At 32.6% G+C, this 18667-nt stretch overlaps 1 protein-coding gene across 1 annotated transcript in view; it reads left to right on the top strand.

Annotated features, from left to right (window-relative positions):
• The first annotated feature begins 2876 nt into the window (after positions 1-2876).
• r (carbamoyl-phosphate synthetase 2, aspartate transcarbamylase, and dihydroorotase rudimentary) overlaps positions 2877-18667 on the top strand; it is a 53568-nt gene continuing 37777 nt past the window's right edge. Inside the window, exons 1-4 of the mRNA XM_088227506.1 lie at positions 2877-3024; positions 16802-16933; positions 17196-17334; positions 18218-18494. Of these exons, the coding sequence (XP_088083632.1) occupies positions 16819-16933; positions 17196-17334; positions 18218-18494 (531 nt within the window). The 5' untranslated portion in view covers positions 2877-3024; positions 16802-16818. The remainder of the gene's footprint in view (positions 3025-16801; positions 16934-17195; positions 17335-18217; positions 18495-18667) is intronic.

Below are 18667 nucleotides of genomic sequence, written 5' to 3'. Positions count from 1 at the left end.
TCATGTGCAATCATGCAGTGGGTTCGTGCACAGCGGTCCAGTCTCCGTACTTTATAGAAGTCCTTTAGCTCTATTGCATAGAACAAAAGCTTTCCAATTTTTTTTATTTGGTTTTTAGTTTAACAAACGTGTAATGAACGGTTTCGGTTTGCGTTTGCAATTTTTGACCCGAGTACCTACAGCATGTTATATGGCTTTAAACTGTAGCTAATTTCGTGGTTAATAATCAAATAATGTTTTTTATCCGTATGGGCGACTTCCTAAGCCAGTGACGTATTAATACTCTAAGGTGTATGTGTATATATATATCAATGACAAATAAAGGTATTTTGGTATCAGATCACTTTTTTTTCATGGTAATTTAAAATGAACATGTTTTACTTCAAATGTGATTTTAACTTCCCTAGCACGGAATTTGTGTAGTAATTTTTCACTCTTTAAGCATAGCAAATTTATTTTTATCAACAAACAACTAATTCCAAAATAGCCAAAATGAATCGTTATGTTAGTATATAATTGGTTTACCCTTGAAAGATCGAATTGTTTGTATTATTAGTTATGGTTTTCGCCATTAGAGGCTCCCGCGTTCCCGCCGCGCAGCTCGCTATTTGGTAAATATGCGATGTTTTAAGCCAATCCAGTTCTTTGCAGTGCATGCCCGGGGTGCGAAAGTAAATTCTAAGAACGGTTCCAGCGGATACGTTCCTCAATTTACAATCGAATAAATTGAATATATCGTATGATTAGTACCTAATAATATATTTAATTTGAATTCGGTGCGTTAATTGACCAATTCGTCCAAAGTCTATTTGTACTTGCTATGAAGTTGTCACGGTTTGTCCATAGCTGATAGATGAATTTTGCATTTAATCAATTCCTCCTACAGATGATTTTCGTAAAAATATATAAATTATGCATAATAATACTTCGGTCGAGGTAGATCGATTCTTACCGTTTTTATAGTATTTTCGTCCAAGTCCTGTCGTCCATTTGCATAAGAATACATTATACGCGCGTCTCTGTCTATTAATTTGAACTCAAACTAATTAATTTATTGTGAAGCTATTATTTTCTTTCAGATAAATACGTTCAGTGCAAAGTTGCCCCAAGTGAAATATGTATCCTTTACAAGCGCAAATAAAATGTCATTTTAATTCGTGGGTAATTGCCGTATTTGCCTTAATTATTTAACTGACGTTGATAAGACGCTATTGTAATGTTAGTAACGTTTTGCGTTACATATATAAATGTCATTTTTTGATTAAAAATGCTTTAATTACTCTGTAACTTGACTGTTAGAAACATACCAAGTATTTAGTTTTATTCGTAAATATAATCAATTTTACTGTTTTCCATTTCACTTTTATTTTATACCTTTATGTGTACATGTATATATTTAATTTAAGTTTTATTATTTATTTTTAAATAATAACAAATTCTGTAATTTTTTATAGCGCCTTTTCAAATTTTAATTCACGTGAAAGAACATTTAATAAATATTTTTTTACAATTTGAAAAAGGGCCATAAATATCATTTGCTTCCAGTGCCCATAACAAGATACAGAAAAATATAAACTCTTTTTCAATCTCTCACATAAATGTTTTCACGCGTATCGTCTCTTATTGGGGAAGTAAATATTAAATAAATTAACTTTCCTTAAAATAGATATAACCATAAGAGCTTTAACCTGCCTGCTTAAAATTAAAATAATAATAACAGTTTCAGGGCTAGATCTTCCTTGGGGGGGGGGGGGAGGATTTTAGTAGGAAACTCCCTTGATGGATCCTAAAATATTATAGTTGGTTTTATTTCAACTTTATTTTTAATTTTTTCAGATGTTTTAAATGTTTTTATTTTATTGCATGTTCTTTTTTATATTTGATTTGCCATGTATTTTTTAATGAGGTTTTCGTTATATGCAGTAAATATGGTTATGTTGACTGTAAAACTTTTATACATATATTTGTCCCAACTCAACACGGAACTTTGGTTTCATGGAGTTGGGATTTGTGTCTCAATTAATAAATCTTAAACGAATATATTGTGAATATATAAATTAATAAGGTAGCGGTCTTTTTTTTTAAAGTTTGTCTATAGACTACCAAATAAGGCAAAAAAAGTTGTTTTCATATTTTATCATCACTGTGATTTTTTCTAAGTATCGTTATTTAAAAAAAATTCTGCCCGCGACGTCACGAGTTTAAGTGGGCGAGTTTTACTGGCATTTGGGGAACCCCGTACATGTAAAAACACGCTAATAATTTAAAAATATGCTTACCCGGAAATCAGAAATCTATAACAATTCACAATACATAAAAACACCATTTATTTATTTATTTATTTATTATGGATAACTTATGTAGCGCCATTTTCGTAATAAAATACCTCAAGGGCGCTTTACATGGTGATTCTATTGTTAAGTTAATTTAATTGAAGCTTTTAAATTTGTAATTTAATTAAAATAATTTATTTTGTTGTCACGTGCTACGGTTGTTCATTCGAACGTGTGATGTTTCAAAGTAGTTCAATATTATTAAACCGTTATCATAATGTTTTTCATGCATTTCAAGAAACTTCGTTGTAAAATTAAATGTAAAACTTTGATGTAAAACTTTGATTTTTACCGCGTGTAAGAAAAAAAAATGTATCCAATTTCCCGTAGCACGGAACTCATTCATTGTTGAAGGCAACACAATATCTGCTAGATACAGGTTGGAAATACAATAACGTGTCTATTTGTAAAACGACAGTGGTTTTATCTTTTTTTCATACAACTCATATATCGTTCGAACGAGTTTCTGTATTCGGACATTCATTCGAACTAATAGAATAATCGATTGTATTCGATTATCATGGATAAATCAGTCTAGTTTATCCAGTTCACCTCGTGTTTTGCCGGGTGACAGAAACCTGTCACGCTCTGTCTGACAACAAATACACGTGGTTATTGAATTTTGTTTACATGAAATTCGCCGACAACATTATTTTGAGATATATCTTGTTTTCTGTGCTCTAATTCTGAGGTGAGTCGCATCAATTTCTATTATATTTTCATTTAATAAATCGCGTTTTTTTGTTGAAAACGTCCTTGTTTTAGTTTAATACGTAATTTAAAAATGATTGTTTTTAAACTACCAAGAAAATTGATTTATCAATAAAGTCGAATGAAATAAAAGCAGCATAAACAGTTTTTAATATCTTGAACTATATAATATAAAAACTATTGATAAACAGGTTTCATGCATTAACCTATATATTTTTTGTTCAGTTTTCTAATTTTTTGACAAACACTTGATCCATTGTGCTTTCCTTTTTTTTTTTTAATTTTACGAAATCTTTCAATGCGTTAAACTGAATAAGCACATATAACAGATAAAGTTCAATACATTTAAAACCTTGAGGAGATTCGATATAAACAAATCTTGTAATAAGGAGTTCGAGTCTTGTACCTCAGATTCGATGTCCGCGACATCACCATGGAACCACAAGTTAACTCTAAATATGAATCTAATACGTTTTATCTGCCTCTTGGTCTGATGGTTAGCGCGTATGCCTACCGCGAAAGAGGTCGCAGGTTAGATTTATGAAATGATTGACATGAAATAATAATTTAACGTTTTTACACTTCAACATTTAATAGTCTCTGCACTATTATTTTTAATTTATACAAGGGTTATTACAAAAATGATAACGTATTTCTAACTCCATGAGACCAAAAACCTCGTGTTGAGTTGGGTTATAACATTATGGAAAGTGGAAGCATACACGTTATTTAAGAATTAAAAAATAAAAACGACAACACAAACATAAATTTTAATCGCCACCTGGACAACTCGATTAATAATAAATAAATCAATGCAATGTCTCGCAGCAGTCTCCTGCAATAGTCTCTTCCCTTAAGCTAGGGTTTCCTAGGACAGCGGTGCCCGTAGTGAACGGTGATGCGGTGATGCGGTGGACAGCCGTCGTAGTGGTGACTAGAGAGTGGTTTTATTTTTTAACGGTGTTATCAACACCATTTTTATAGGAAACCACTCTCTAGTCACCGTTACGACGGCTGTCAACCGCATTAATGTTCACTACGGCCGTTAAAATACGGGCACCGCTGTCCTAGGAAACCCGAGCTTTAGACAAAATCGAGATTTGAACATTTCTCTTAAAAATAGCTTTCGTTTTGGAGAACTTAATATGTTCATTCAGGACATTGAACACTCTTGGGGCCACAGAACAGAAATTTCTCTGAGAAAAAGTCGTACGACGTCGCATATAAGAGTATTTGTATAGAAAAACCGCTCACAATTATTTTATGCGTTTTTTGGCAAATAACAAACAAACAAACCATCACGCCGTTTCCCCGTAAGGGTAGGCAGAGAGGATAGAATGCCACAACACTCTATCTTTGCATACAGATCTCGCTTCCTATACATTCATACATCTTCTCATGCACGCGCGCCGATTATTCCGACTTTTGACATATCCATCTTCAAGTATTTGTTAGATTTGGTCATGCCATGTCTTTCTCGGTCTTCCTCTATTTCTGCATCCATCAACATTTGCATTGTAAATATTCTTAGCCGTTCTTTCGCTGTCTATTCGCTCTATATTTCCAACCCGGCGCAGAGCTCCTTTCTTGATTTTGTCGATAATGCTTCTCTCAGCCTTACATAACGTACGGATCTCAACATTTGTGCATCTATCGTACATAGTTTTACCACACATTCGCCTGAGAGATCGCACCTCAACAGCATTCAGCCTACTTTCATTCCTGTTTTTCCAAGTCCATACTTCGCTCCCATACATCAGGGGCGGGACCAGGACTCCACTGTGAACTGCTAATTTTGCCTCTTGCGACAAACATTTATTTGCTAGGTTGATTCAAGTGCACCGTTCACTCTGTTCCCGGCACTCACCTTCCTTTCAATATATTTCTGTCATTCCATCCTTAGTAAACATACGTCTCAGATACACAAATTCCTCTACCTGTTTTAGTATAACCCCATTCACTGTGATTTCACATTTAGTCATTCTTTCAAAAACCATCACATTCAATTTATCGACATTCATCCGCAAATCGCTTCCCTCGCATACATCGTAGACCCTTGTTACCAAGAATTGCAGTTCCTCTTTGTTGTTAGCCAGAAGCACGGTGCACGGCATCATCAGCATATAAAAGACAATTGACGGTTAAATCTCCCATTTTTGCTCCCATTCCTAAGCCTTTCAGTTCTTTCATGCAGTTATCGAAATACACGTTGAACAGCCATGGTTTCATCACACATCCCTGATTGACTCCTTTATGAATGTCAAACCACGATGTGTATGATCCATTTACCCTAACACATGCTGTGCTGTCTTTATACAGAGAAGCAATAGCTCGTGTCAGATTTCACACACACATTACACATTCCATAATTTTTCTCTGTTAACTCCGCTAAATTAAGTTTTCTGTATAAAAAATTGAATATGTATTTTTTTATTTAAACATGTTCAATTACAGGTTGCCGATGAAGATACTTAAAATATGCACATTTTCGTAAATAAATATAGGTTTTCATTTATAACGTTTCGGTATGTACTGGTGAAGACAGCGTTTGTAATCGCGAACCAGGGCCCCGATTGCAATGAAAAGTTAACTTCGACTATGTGGCTGTGTAAAATCTTATAGAATGAAGTAAAATCAAAATTTATGTATGAAAATCCGTATATTTGTATAAAAATTTAAAGTATCTTCGTCGGTAACCTGTAATTGTTTAGAAAAAAGTGTATGCTTATTCCATTTTTCATGCTGAAAACTAAATTTTACTTAATGGAGAAAATTTAAGATAACTGTTATCTTCGACGGTATATAAAATAAAATTTAATTTTCTGTACGAAAATGTATATGTTTGTACAAAAATTTACATTGTCTTCATCAGCACCTGTAGTTAAAGATGTTTATTTAAAAAAAAAAAAAGTTTTTTTCATACAGAAAATTATTAACAGCTGAAGATAACTGTTAACTTCCCGTTGTAGTCGTGGCCATGGACTGACACTTGAAGCGTAAGACTAATCACCCTACCTTTCATGCAACACATACGATCCAGATATTTTTTAAATTATTTTTTTTAAAGTTTTATTTATTTTAACAAATCAGTAACATACATAATTGTATTTTTGTTCCCGCAAAGCCGAAGCTTGTCTGCGGGTTACATTACATTTAAAAAAAATTATAAGTAAGTACATAGTTTAATAATAAATGAGGAATAAAATATATTTATATGCACACTTAAGTTTCACTTGCTGTTTTTAATAATTTTTCGACTATTTTTTTAAACGAATTTAGGTTTTTTCCTCACGATTTTCAGCTGGTATTAAATTATACAGTTATATGACGCTGCGATTGGAGCACCAACACAGTGCCCTTTGCATCACCGAGTACGAGGAGGGAAACGATGATAAGTAATGTAATAATTATGGCACCTGATATACATCCGTAGAGGAGAATATTTATTACCTACTAGTTAATATCACTTATTATCTTACAAAATTTTGCGAGTAATATTATTAGTATTTATTTATTGTAAGATCTTGGTACTCCTTTCAAGTTTCACGCGCGCACAGAAACAATCTTTTCACGTTTTCACAAGTTTACTGAACTTTCTTATTATGTGAGGAGTTTAAAAAAAAAATGTTACGCCGGATTAATTATTGAATCATTCTAGTGTGGGTTTTTAAAATCAAACGTAAACCAATTTGAATATGGTGCATCGTCTAACAATCACATTTTTTGGTTCATCCACCCCAGAGCATCGATTGTCTTCAAATTTTAACACATATTTGTTGAATATATTATTTTATTTGGGAAATTTATTTATTAATTTATTTTGTTCATTAACGCCTAAAAGGCATTTACAAAAAATAAAAATGAAATACATGCTAACATACTAAGTAATAAACAGAATATACAGAAAAAAAAGTGAAATTAGTTAAAAAGGATATGATAAAAAGTTTTACAAAGTAAAAAAAAAAAACAATAATAACAAAGGTATGCAAGAAAAAACAGTAAGCATATAAACAAAAAATGCAAAGCTTATGAAATAAATTCTGTAAAGCAAACAATAAATAAAGTGTTACGGTAAGCAAGAAAGACATTTTGAAGTTAAATTAATAAACAAGCAAGCATATATTATCACGAAAAAATAAGAAATAAAAATATGTATCTATGAAATGCGTATTTGCCAATACTACAATGCAATTTGATATAATAGTAAAAAATAAAAAACAAGTATAAGGTAATAAAAATAAAACAGTAAGTATTTTTTTTAAATTTATGAAATTGAATTGTCAATAATAATTTGACGAGCAGCTACAAATAAACTTGATATTTTGGACTTATAAGATGGTAAAGAATTGGACAGAATGTTTATATATGTTTACAGAATGTTAATTAATAGTTCTACATGCATATTTACAGTAAACAAATAGATATAGTGTATACAAGGATGCTTGAAGAGAGGATAAGGAGGGGAGGGAGATGTACATATTTATTATTATCATGTCTACCAAGTTACATAATGCATTTTTAGTGTAAATTTTAAATCTGACAGAGTGATGTTTGTGTAATCTATATCTTTATATTTTGTATTGTACATCTGTATTTTACACAAAAATTAGTTGAAACCCTCGTTTGAACCCGGGACCTTGAGCAAAGTAGGCGAACGCACTAATCACTACTTCATGCGACATGAGACGGACTAATCTTCATTCGATTTCCTTTTTCGAGAACTTTTACCTGAGATGATTCATCGAGTCGAAAACGGGACATTTATCCCAAGCCATTTTTTTTTAAATCAATGTTTTTCCTTTTTATAAGGCGAGTGACTACCGCATGCAGATTTATGTGGTGTAGATCGATCTTATAACATAATATTTATTATTATTACAATAGCACAAACGATTTCCCGGGAGCAGTAAAATGTGTAAGGTATTGTTTCAGAGAAATCACACAAATAATGTTTTCATTATGGGTAGGTAGGTCTACATTTTTAATTCTGAAAATACCGCCAAAATTTATTCCATATCGGTGGTCTAGATCAGGGATCTCCAAACTACGGCCCGCGGGCCAAATCCGGCCCGCCAGTGTCATCAATCAGGCCCGCGACAGCTAATGGCTTATTGCTGTTGTAATAAGTTGGATAAAAAACACGGAATTACAGTAATTCGGTTCTATTTACTTCCTAGGTAAAGCTTACTGACAAGTATAATACGCAGAAAATTTAACTTGATCAACAAATAATTGAAATGAATCCTACTAACATTATAAACATTACGAGTATCACATTTTAAATACTAATAAGATTTATGTAATTATGATTTTCCACTTCAATAGTTTGTAGTTGTGGACCATTTTTACTTGTACCAATTATTAAAAGATATTTAAGATGCTCATCGGTTAACTTAGATCTGTAAACATTCTTTGTGTACCTACTTCATTTTGGAGAATGTTTTTTCTCACAAGTAGTACCAAACACAGAAAACAGCCCACGTGCAAATTTATGAAAAATTTCAAATTGTGCCAGTGGAAGACTTATAAAATTCCAACAATGATGAGTTTTGATATTTGTTCTTAATTATTATTTATCTATTTAATACTTCACAAGAATACATTATATAATTACATCACTTCACTGTAAATCAATAATTTCCATTTGAAGTTCCGGTGCTGGGGTTTCAATATTGGTATCAAAAGGATTTTGAATTTTTTAAATTTCATTCGCAATGATATCAAAGCTCCGATTGCATAATCGACGGGAAACTCAGTCTCAATAGTGTGGCTGAATATTTTACATGTTTTAAAATGTGTGAAATATTTTTTACGTAATTGTGATTGAAACAGTATTATTTTCTGCCGGAACGATTTGATATTAGTGTGTAAATTATGGAATGGAGAAGCTTATTTTCTCCTTGCAATGTCAAATTCAGTTCGTTCATATGTTTTGTCAAATCGACATAGAACGCTAATTTCCACAGCCATTCGATATTTTGTAATTCGGTAAGAGGGCATTGGTTTTATTTTAAATCGATCACTGATCGAAGTTCAAAGAAGTGCTGAAGGCCTTGTCCGCAATTAAGCCAGCGTACAGCAGTATGATATGGCAAATAATTTTCTCCAATCTCTTTAATAAACTCGCGGAATTCTCAATGATTATGCCCAGTGGATCTGATGAAATTACAAGTTTCAAAACAAACTTCAGACATATTCAAACATTTCCCGCACAGAGACGGTTGATAAATGATGCAATGTAAGACTAATAGTTTTGAGCCACCATCATTTTCTACAGCCTTTGACACAAGAGCGACTACTCCTTTATTTTTACCACACGTCATGTTTTTGCTTTCATCAGTTGTAATAGATTTTAAGATTCTCCATCGAAAGTTCTTTTTATTAATGGGATCTTCAACTCCCTTAAAAATATCTTCACCAGTAGTTGTGCCGTGAATACTATTCAATATCAAGAAGTTCTTCATAGACTTCATAGCTTTTATCCACTCCTTGAAAAAGACACATCTAGATCTAGACATCTACGAGTATATCTAGAGACAAATATATAATTTTTAAGAGAGCAATTTAAAGTTTGACAAGTTGCTTTTTTGTCTTGGTTTTCATGTCACTTATTATGAATATGCAACTACGATTTAGGAAGAGATGAAAAGTTAGTGTTCTAGTGCAGCGGTTTCTTTTTTTTTACTCTACTTTCCGATCTCCTTTTTTTGGTGGAGCCCCATCTCTACAATGAAAAAGTAAATTGACAATTTTTTTTGCTATAAGACCCATGACACCTTATTGTTTGGGCGTTGTAATGTTTGACTTGAGAAGAAAGACTATATTTTGAATAAAAAATCTTTACTGCCCGTATTTAATGTGAAGAATGATTTTTTTCACAGGTTCACTTATAATGACTCTAAAAATAGGGTTTAAAAAAGGTTTAATATCTGACAATTGTATACGGAGATCTGGAGCGGCATCCAGTCTAATTCTGACCTTGTTTTTAGTGTAGGCGTAAGCTGAAAAGCCAGTCTCACATCGGAAAGTCGATACAAACGGAAGCAGAACCATGCTAGCCTTTTTATCGACCGCATTGTATTCACCTTTTAGACCAATCTAAAATTTATTCAAGTTTGAATCAGCTGATTCGAATTTTCCGCGGCGTTGACTGCCGGTTTCCTACGACAATACGCCCTGAAGGAACCGCAGGGTTCCGCGGAACACCTTTTAGGAACCGCTATTCTAGACCATCGATATAACATAATATTGGTATGACAATAGATATTTGACCGCAACTACAAAAGATATTCTTTATTGCAAAATTATGTATCTGAAATCTTAAAATGGTACACTACTTAATAAAATCTTCATGCATAGAATTAAGAATAGTAAGGAGCGTAGAATAATTAATAATGTCCAATAATTCCCCCACTATGTCCCACTTTCACCGCGCGCATTCGTGATGTCGCCGCGTAATGTTGCAAGATGGGAAAAAATATAATCATAACACAAATGTAAGGTTTAAAAAAAAAGCAATCTGTTAATTTCTCTAAAATTTTATTGTGCATGCGGAAATATTGATTGACACAACAGAGTAGATAAGTAAAGGGTCATTTAATAAGAGTAATTGAAATAATAAACTTTAAACTTAAAATATAAAACAAATTGTATTTTACATAAAACGGATATTTTTATATCAAGTTAAATAATATTTGATGTTTTGTAAATAATGTCGGTCAAATGTCCACCACAGAGTTGTTTAATCCGAGGTCCAATTTTCATTAATTCTCTCATTAGATAAGCAAAGTAGGGTAAAACAAATTACTACTCTAGCAACACTAACGAAATATCCATTTTGTTTCTTCGACAATCTGACAGATGGAAAACTAATTCAATTTTTAAGTAATGCCTTTGCTACTTACACATTCATTTGCTAATTACACATGAAATTGATACCATTCTGTTTCTTTAAGATCTTAGCTGTATTTCTACACTTTAAAAGGACACAACACGGGATGGTTAAATTCGAATCAGGAGTTGCGTACTGAGCGACGTCTACAAATAAAGTAATGGGTCAAAACGTAAACCTACTCATTTATGAGTAGTTTAGTCGCCTTCTATTTGATGTGCGTATGCGGTTTCTGGACTATTCTTAATTCTATGTCTTCATGTTTTCATGCCCGTCTTGGATGAAAATCACTGGAGAGTTAATTTTTTATTCACATTGTAATGAATTATTTTAATTCTATAGTTTGTTTGGGGTAATATTGGAATAATTTGATTAGCAAAAAATTACTGCTGTGAACCGAATTTAGCTCTGATTGTCCCGGGGACTTTACAAAAGGTAGGGGAATGCGTTAACCAGCAAGGCGGGCTTTCCATTAGATTTCTTTTATTAGGATTTTTACTTGAGAGTGGCCATCGAGTCAAATTAATTACATATCTATAATTAATTATGTCTAGATGATTATGTGATTGGCACCCTTAAAGCAATGCTCCTCGGTTCGTCACTACTCCACCTGTAACATTAAAGAAATTAAATACAACAACCACCACTCGTTGGGCATCCCCTCTTGAGGATCGGTTGCGTATCTACTATATTTTTTTTTTAGATTTTGTTTTTGAAATCCACTTGTATACATAATACATGTTATACCATTTTTATGCATATAACAGTAATGCTGTATAATTTACGTTAGTTCATAAGGGCGGGTAATTTCCTTCCTACCTACACAAACTGTTGCATTTGAGAAAATACATAGTTAATATGAGCAATGAGCATATCGTTCATTTTAATTTTATTATAAAGTGTAATAACAATATAATATAATATGTTTTCTATAAATATTAGCGTCTTCCCTAAATCACCAGACAAGACTTGCGGAGAATCGATCTCGATAATTGATAAATCGTACGGCGCACATACAACATGCGATTTCGGACCTGTTTTGAGAACTTGTTTATCTCATCACTCACAAACAGTTATGGACTGTGGATTGCTCAAACCTACTAATAATTTGGTTTTAATATTATTCAGTGCGTTAGCTGCAATCTACTTTCATTTAGATTTGCATAAATAATCTCTACGTGGTGACAACTTTTAGAATATTTAAATCTTTTGGGGTCATAGTTTTTTATTTTTCTTCCTAACATCCTAACCGCCAATTATCAAAAATAGTAAGTCCCTATTTAAGTGTTATGTCGGCCTCGCGGTGAAGTGGTCAGCGCGTGTGCCTACCATGCAAGAGGTCTCGGGTTTGATTCCCGACATGGTTGACATGAAATAATTATTATAGATGTATACCGCCAGAGACACAATATTTCAATATCATTTATGTATAAATCTGTAAATAAATTATCTGTTAGGGCTCTACTTTGGTACAAATTAATTTGTAAGCATGCGTCGCACTCCGAGTATAAAAACAAGTTGGTACATGATCACAACACCAGGTTTACTAGTATGGAAGGGCTAGCTGTTCCTAGATATTGCAATAAATATGGCAAAAGGACACTGCAATACAGTATACCTAAAATATTTAACATGTTACCAAACAATATTAAAAATACAGGAGTGAGACGTTTGCTCAAATTATGGTTAATAGAAAAAAGTTTTTTGTATTAGTGATAGTTTTTAATTTTTGAGAATGTAATGTGTAATGTTTTTCAAGTAAAATTATTGTTAATGTAGGTTAAGTGTAAATAATCGATGCAATTTATAAGAACCTGCTGACGAGTTGTATGTATGCAACTCAGCAGGACTTTAATTTAAGACTATTTTGTAAATATTTTTGTATATTTACTTGGTTCACTGACAGGCACTAACTCAGGCTTATTAAACATCCGAACGCACTGTATAGGATGGGAAATAAAGTAAACATGTGGAACTTACTTACCTCCCGACATAAAAACAATATATATATTTTGGCTCTCTTTCAAGGTTATTTAATAACGAAGAATAATATTTACGTAAAAGGTAGTTCAAAATGGTCATCCCGGATTTCCGGTGTCATTTTTTCTCGCATTTTTTTTGCAACATTTTATTTAGTCCTTTTGGCCCATTTCACACGTATCGACCAAACACGACACGGCAAAATTAAATTGGATTAATATTTTATTTTATTTAACAAATTTACGGACAATGTCCAATTCAAACAAATTATATAACGAAAAACAATAATAATACAGTAACAAATAATAGAAGGAATACAACAAAGAAAAGCAAAGATTAGTTAATATATTAGACAGGCATTTTGGAATCCAGGTTAATTTTTCAAATATACAGTTAATTTATTGGGAATATTTCTTCAGCCTATTTGTAAAAAAACTCAATTTACAATCAAAATAATTTAGATCTTGATTTTCATTTACAAATCTAATCATTCTGGGTTAGAGGCGCATGGAAACCATAATTCGTTTTATGATAACCGAGGAACAGAATTTCATTATTTCTGAGTCTACGTGAAGGAACATTAAGAGATATTTGTTGGAGAATAGTCGGGACATCAAATAAACCATTGAGTATCTTAAACATGCAAATTAAATATGCAATAAATCGACGTTGTGAGAGACTGGATATATTCAGGAAAAGTTCCATGTCGGTATAGCTATAGTGATCTCTCGTGATTCCTAGTTTGTACGCAATTTTTCTTATAAATTTATGCTGAACTGATTCGATGCGATTTATATGAGTAATATATGAAGGAGACCACATTACGGAGGCGTATTCAAGAATGTTTGTGAATTATTTTGTCTTTAAGAAATATATTCAGCTGCTACTCGGCTAAAAATCCTGCAAAAAGAAATCGTGTTGAGATCAGTCTGCCCCATGGTTTACTGGTGTGCGTTTGCCTGTCATTAAATAAATAAAAATCATAAAAACATTTCGCTAGTTAGTCGGATGGCCTTTCAGCTCTCCTCAACATTTTTGAAAATACAGATGGTTCCGTCTGCCGTCTGACTACCGATTTATAATACAGTAAAAACCATTCCACCCTGTGTTGTTTATCGTGCCGTGTGGATTTTTACAATTATCTGCGCTTCATCGGTACATATCGAGACGGTATAAACTAAAATCGATATTTATGTACGAAAATGTGAACATTAGCATTAAAATTCTATATATCTTGGTGGGTAACCTATAATTGAATGTGTTTAGAAAAAAATTGTAATCGTACCTATTATATTTTTATACAGAAACCTTAATTTAAATCGAAGATAAATTTTGACTTCCCATTAGAATACGGACCCTGAGTACCTACGACAGATTGTTTTGCTGTAAACTGTAGCCAACTTCGTGATTGATAATCCTAGAATGATGTTTCTACGCATGGGCGGCTCTACAGCTGTGGTATATACAGAAAACTGAATATTCAAAGTTCCCGTAAGAAAACACAGCGGTGTGCTATTACGATATTAAAAATGTCTCCAGGGTCCGTATTCTAATTGGAAGTTAAAATTTATTTTCAATTTTATCTACAAAGTAAAATTAAGTTTTCTGTATGAAAAATAGAATTTGTTTACAATATTTTTCTGTAAACATGTTCAATTACAGGGTACCGACGAAGATACTCACAATTTTTATACAAATATACACATTTTCGTACATAAATATCGATGTTAGTTTATACCGTCTCGATATGTACCGATGAAGATAGCGTTCATAATCGCGGCCCTGGGATGGTATTCTGGATCTTCTCTACCCCCTACAGAGTGAAATTTGATTTTTAAAATATTTTTTTAATGCGACGACACTTCGCTTCATATAATGGCCACACTGATGATTAAACATCAAATGGTGTATAAAACTGCTATAAAAACGGAAATAAAACTAATACGGTTTAGTCAATTCAACCTAATTAAGTGTTTTGATTAATGCTTAAGGTCGCAATAATGTTCTAAATGAAAATCATCAGTGTAGCCATATATGAAGCAAAAATTAGCCGCATGGAAAAAATAAATATCCCCAAATTAACCACTCTCTAGGGGATAGAGAAGATTCATAATAGGGATATATCACGTTTTTTTAAAACATTTTTAAGGTAATAAAGGCCTATGAAATACTGCCCAGCAAAAAAATAATTTTTTGCTACTTATTAGTAGCATAAAAAATATTTTCAAATTTGTAATTTTGAATTCCCGCAAAAACGGTCGTTTCATTGTCCACGCCCCTAATATGTCACGATTAATGTTTATTTGTTCCTGGCCATTCAAAATTGTTAAGAACATTGTCACGAATCATGATGTCACAACTATCAAGGCCAAACATATCGCGTTTTCCTCGTGACGTATTGAAAAAAAAATAGTTTTTAAAATTTATATATGAAAACATTTCTCCACAATATCCATATTGATTTTGAAAATACAATGAAGTATTCTAAATCCATTTCATATATTTTTATCGGTATTCGTAGTGTGTGATATTTCCCTATTGCACCCCTGAAATGGGTCTCTGGATTTCAGCTCTTTATTCTACACCTATTAGTTCGGAGAACTTATCTTGACTGCGCGGGGTGCAAGTAAGTTCTCTTCACAGAATCAACATTTTAGAATCAACTCTAAATTCGATTTAAAATTTATTAAACGTGAAAATACCTTAACTATTTTAATTAACAACGAAAGCGCATAAAAAAACAATTATTTGAAATCCCAAATAAATGAACATGGTAAATAAGTTATACATTTTGTTCCGGAAATTCCAAAGATTGATGGTTAGGTCTGTGGCAAGATGACATTGTAAATATCAATAAGTAAACACGTCAAATAAAATATTAAAAATAGGTATTTTTTTACTAACAATTCAAAGGATATGCTACTAATTAATAATATGTGTACCTTGAAGGATGAACAACCGGAGTCAAATTGAAAGAAATGTTCAGGAAACAAGATTTTGTGCGATTTCCAAAACATGATTGCTTTTGAACCGAATGAGATAATTTCAACAATGTTTGAGTATGTCCAAATGCTAGCAGACTGGCAGGATTTCCTCCCTGGGGAGTTATTCATATTCAAATTTATCTCAACAGAGAGGGAAAATATTTTTGAGAAGGGAATATGGAAGTCTAGGAATTTACTGGGCTTATGACCTGTCAATGCCTGGTTTGAGTGGCAACTTTACACACCGTGTAACATTCACCATTCTGCCCATGTTTGAACACCCACATTTCCTCAACTCTTCCATCTGTTGACTTTTGTGAAGTAAAAGAGCTGAAACCTTTATCACTTCAGCTCTTTTACACAAAAGTCAACAGATGGAAGAGTTGAGGAAATGTGGATGTTCAAACGTGGGCAGAATGGTGAATGTTACACAGTGTGTAAAGTGGCCACTTAAACCAGCCATTGACTGGTCATAAGCCCTGTAAATGCCTAGACTTCCATATTCCCTTCTCAAAAATATTTTCCCTCTCTGTTGAAATAAATTTATATAAGAGATAATTTCAACCTATAAAAAACATTCGATGTCAAACAATGTTCTTTTAAATAATAACAGTTCTTATTAAAATAGCGTATCTGGGATCACATGTTTTTTACATTAAAACAAAGTGCACTTAAGATTTTTATTTCAACTTTTTAAAACAACAAAAAATTTTAACGACAAAAGTGGACTTCGGGGATCTATTCACGTATAAAATAGATTATTGCGATAATTCTTGCATTTTTAACTTCAAAACGTCAAAAAGTGGACTCCCGTGTTTTATTCTCTAAGGTACAGATATTATCAAAAAAATGTGCTCTGTTTTCTGTCTATTAATAATTTGTCTTCGTGTTAAAATTTATAGCATAAACATATTGAAAAATGAATGGTAAAGATGTAAAGCCATACGGAGGTGTTTGCTGTTTGGTGCTTGAAGATGGAACAGTTCTCAAAGGAGAAAGCTTTGGTGCTCCTATTGAGGTTGATGGAGAAGTTGGTGAGTACTCTTAACATTTGGAAATTGACCTATTACACCTGTTATTTTAGTTTGTTTTTGTTCTAAAATCTAACGAAAGATTCAATGATCTTGCTAATATTTGCTGGTGTTTTAAATAAGTGTAGATTCGATATCTCCTTTTTTTAAAAATTGTTGAATGCTACTCAAGTGCTAAATATCAGATGCAGCTAGTAGACGAGAACAGGTGTTATGTTGCTTATTTTTGTTTAGTTACTATTAAAATGTATTCTTTGCTTTTTAGTCTTCCAAACAGGTATGGTTGGGTACCCTGAATCTCTTACTGATCCATCTTACCATTGCCAACTTCTGGTGTTGACTTACCCATTGATTGGCAATTACGGAGTACCTGCTGATGATAAAGATGAGCATAATCTTCCTCTGTAAGTTGTCACCATGTAACTAACTTATAAGCAATTGTTAGTTTAAAATGAACTAAAATGATTTTGTGATTATGCATTTTCAATACTATTCTTGTGTCATTTTCAGAGGCACAAATGCTTCCATCTATTGATTGCAGTACCAATTTTTATTTTTTTAAATCCCAAAATTATACATCCCTAGTTAATATACAATATAACAATTTTCTGCTTAAATTTATGTACTAATTTTGTATGTTTTTTTTTTGGTAAAGTATTAAATTTTTTATGATTTACCCAAATTAAGTTTTGTGGCCATTTTCTCAGAAGGAAGTAGGGAGATTAGAAAAGTTGTGATAGTTTCGACCTCAGATCATTAATATTTTTATTTTTTTGCACTCAATCACGTCAGAAAGCCCAATTAAAGTGGTAAATTATAGCGCAAAACACCCAGGCATGAGGAAAATTACATTTAATTTTTGTGTCCTCACCGGGAACCGAACCTGGAATGGAACCTTTCGTGTGTGAGACAAGCGTCTTAACCACTACACCACGGAGGCCGCCAATCAATGATTATTAGTTAGATTATCTAAAATGGAATTTATTTAAACCTTTTTTAAATATTTCATTTAAATTATTTATTGAAAATTCTTGATGGAATTCCATTGTAATGATGTAATAGCTTATATTTACATATAAGTTATTAATTTAAAAAATACTTGGTACACTTCCACTTATTTATTTTGACCAATTAGCGCTTTCACCCTCTAATGGGCATCTTCAGACTGGTTTTTTCAAATAGTTTTTTTTTAACTGATGAGGATTGATATTTTATAAACAACCATTTTTCGGGGGCCTTGTTACTTTGTTTTTGACGCCTTTTATATAATAAATTAAAATACCACAGGTGGTTTGAATCCTCCCGCATCTGGGCAAAGGGCTTGATTGTCGGGGAGTCGTGTGAATCTCCCAGCCATTGGAGACAAACCCGCACATTATCTGACTGGCTCGTGGAGCAAGGAATTCCGGGCATCAGTGGGATTGACACGAGAGCACTCACCAAGAAGATTCGAGAGTCTGGAACTATTTTAGGAAGGATCGTTCCGGGTATTCCCAAACCTGGACCGTCTAAGCCATTTATAAACCCTAATGAAAATAACCTGGTGGCAGAAGTATCTATTAAGGTAAAATATGTTTTTTTATTTTATGAACTTTCCTATGAAATGGTAATTCCATTTTTATCTGTGTAATGTATGTAAAAAATAATTATACGTGCCTCAATAAGTATGGCATGATTATTTTATTTCGAAAGATATTACATTTGCAACAAATCTGTCTATAAGCTAATAAATAATCT

This window comes from Micrasema longulum, unplaced genomic scaffold (genome assembly GCF_059751315.1).
Source record: "Micrasema longulum isolate JH-2025_06_02 unplaced genomic scaffold, ASM5975131v1 h1tg000508l, whole genome shotgun sequence".
NCBI classification, from domain to species: Eukaryota; Metazoa; Arthropoda; class Insecta; order Trichoptera; family Brachycentridae; genus Micrasema; species Micrasema longulum.
This window is presented reverse-complemented; position numbering and strand designations above follow the sequence as displayed.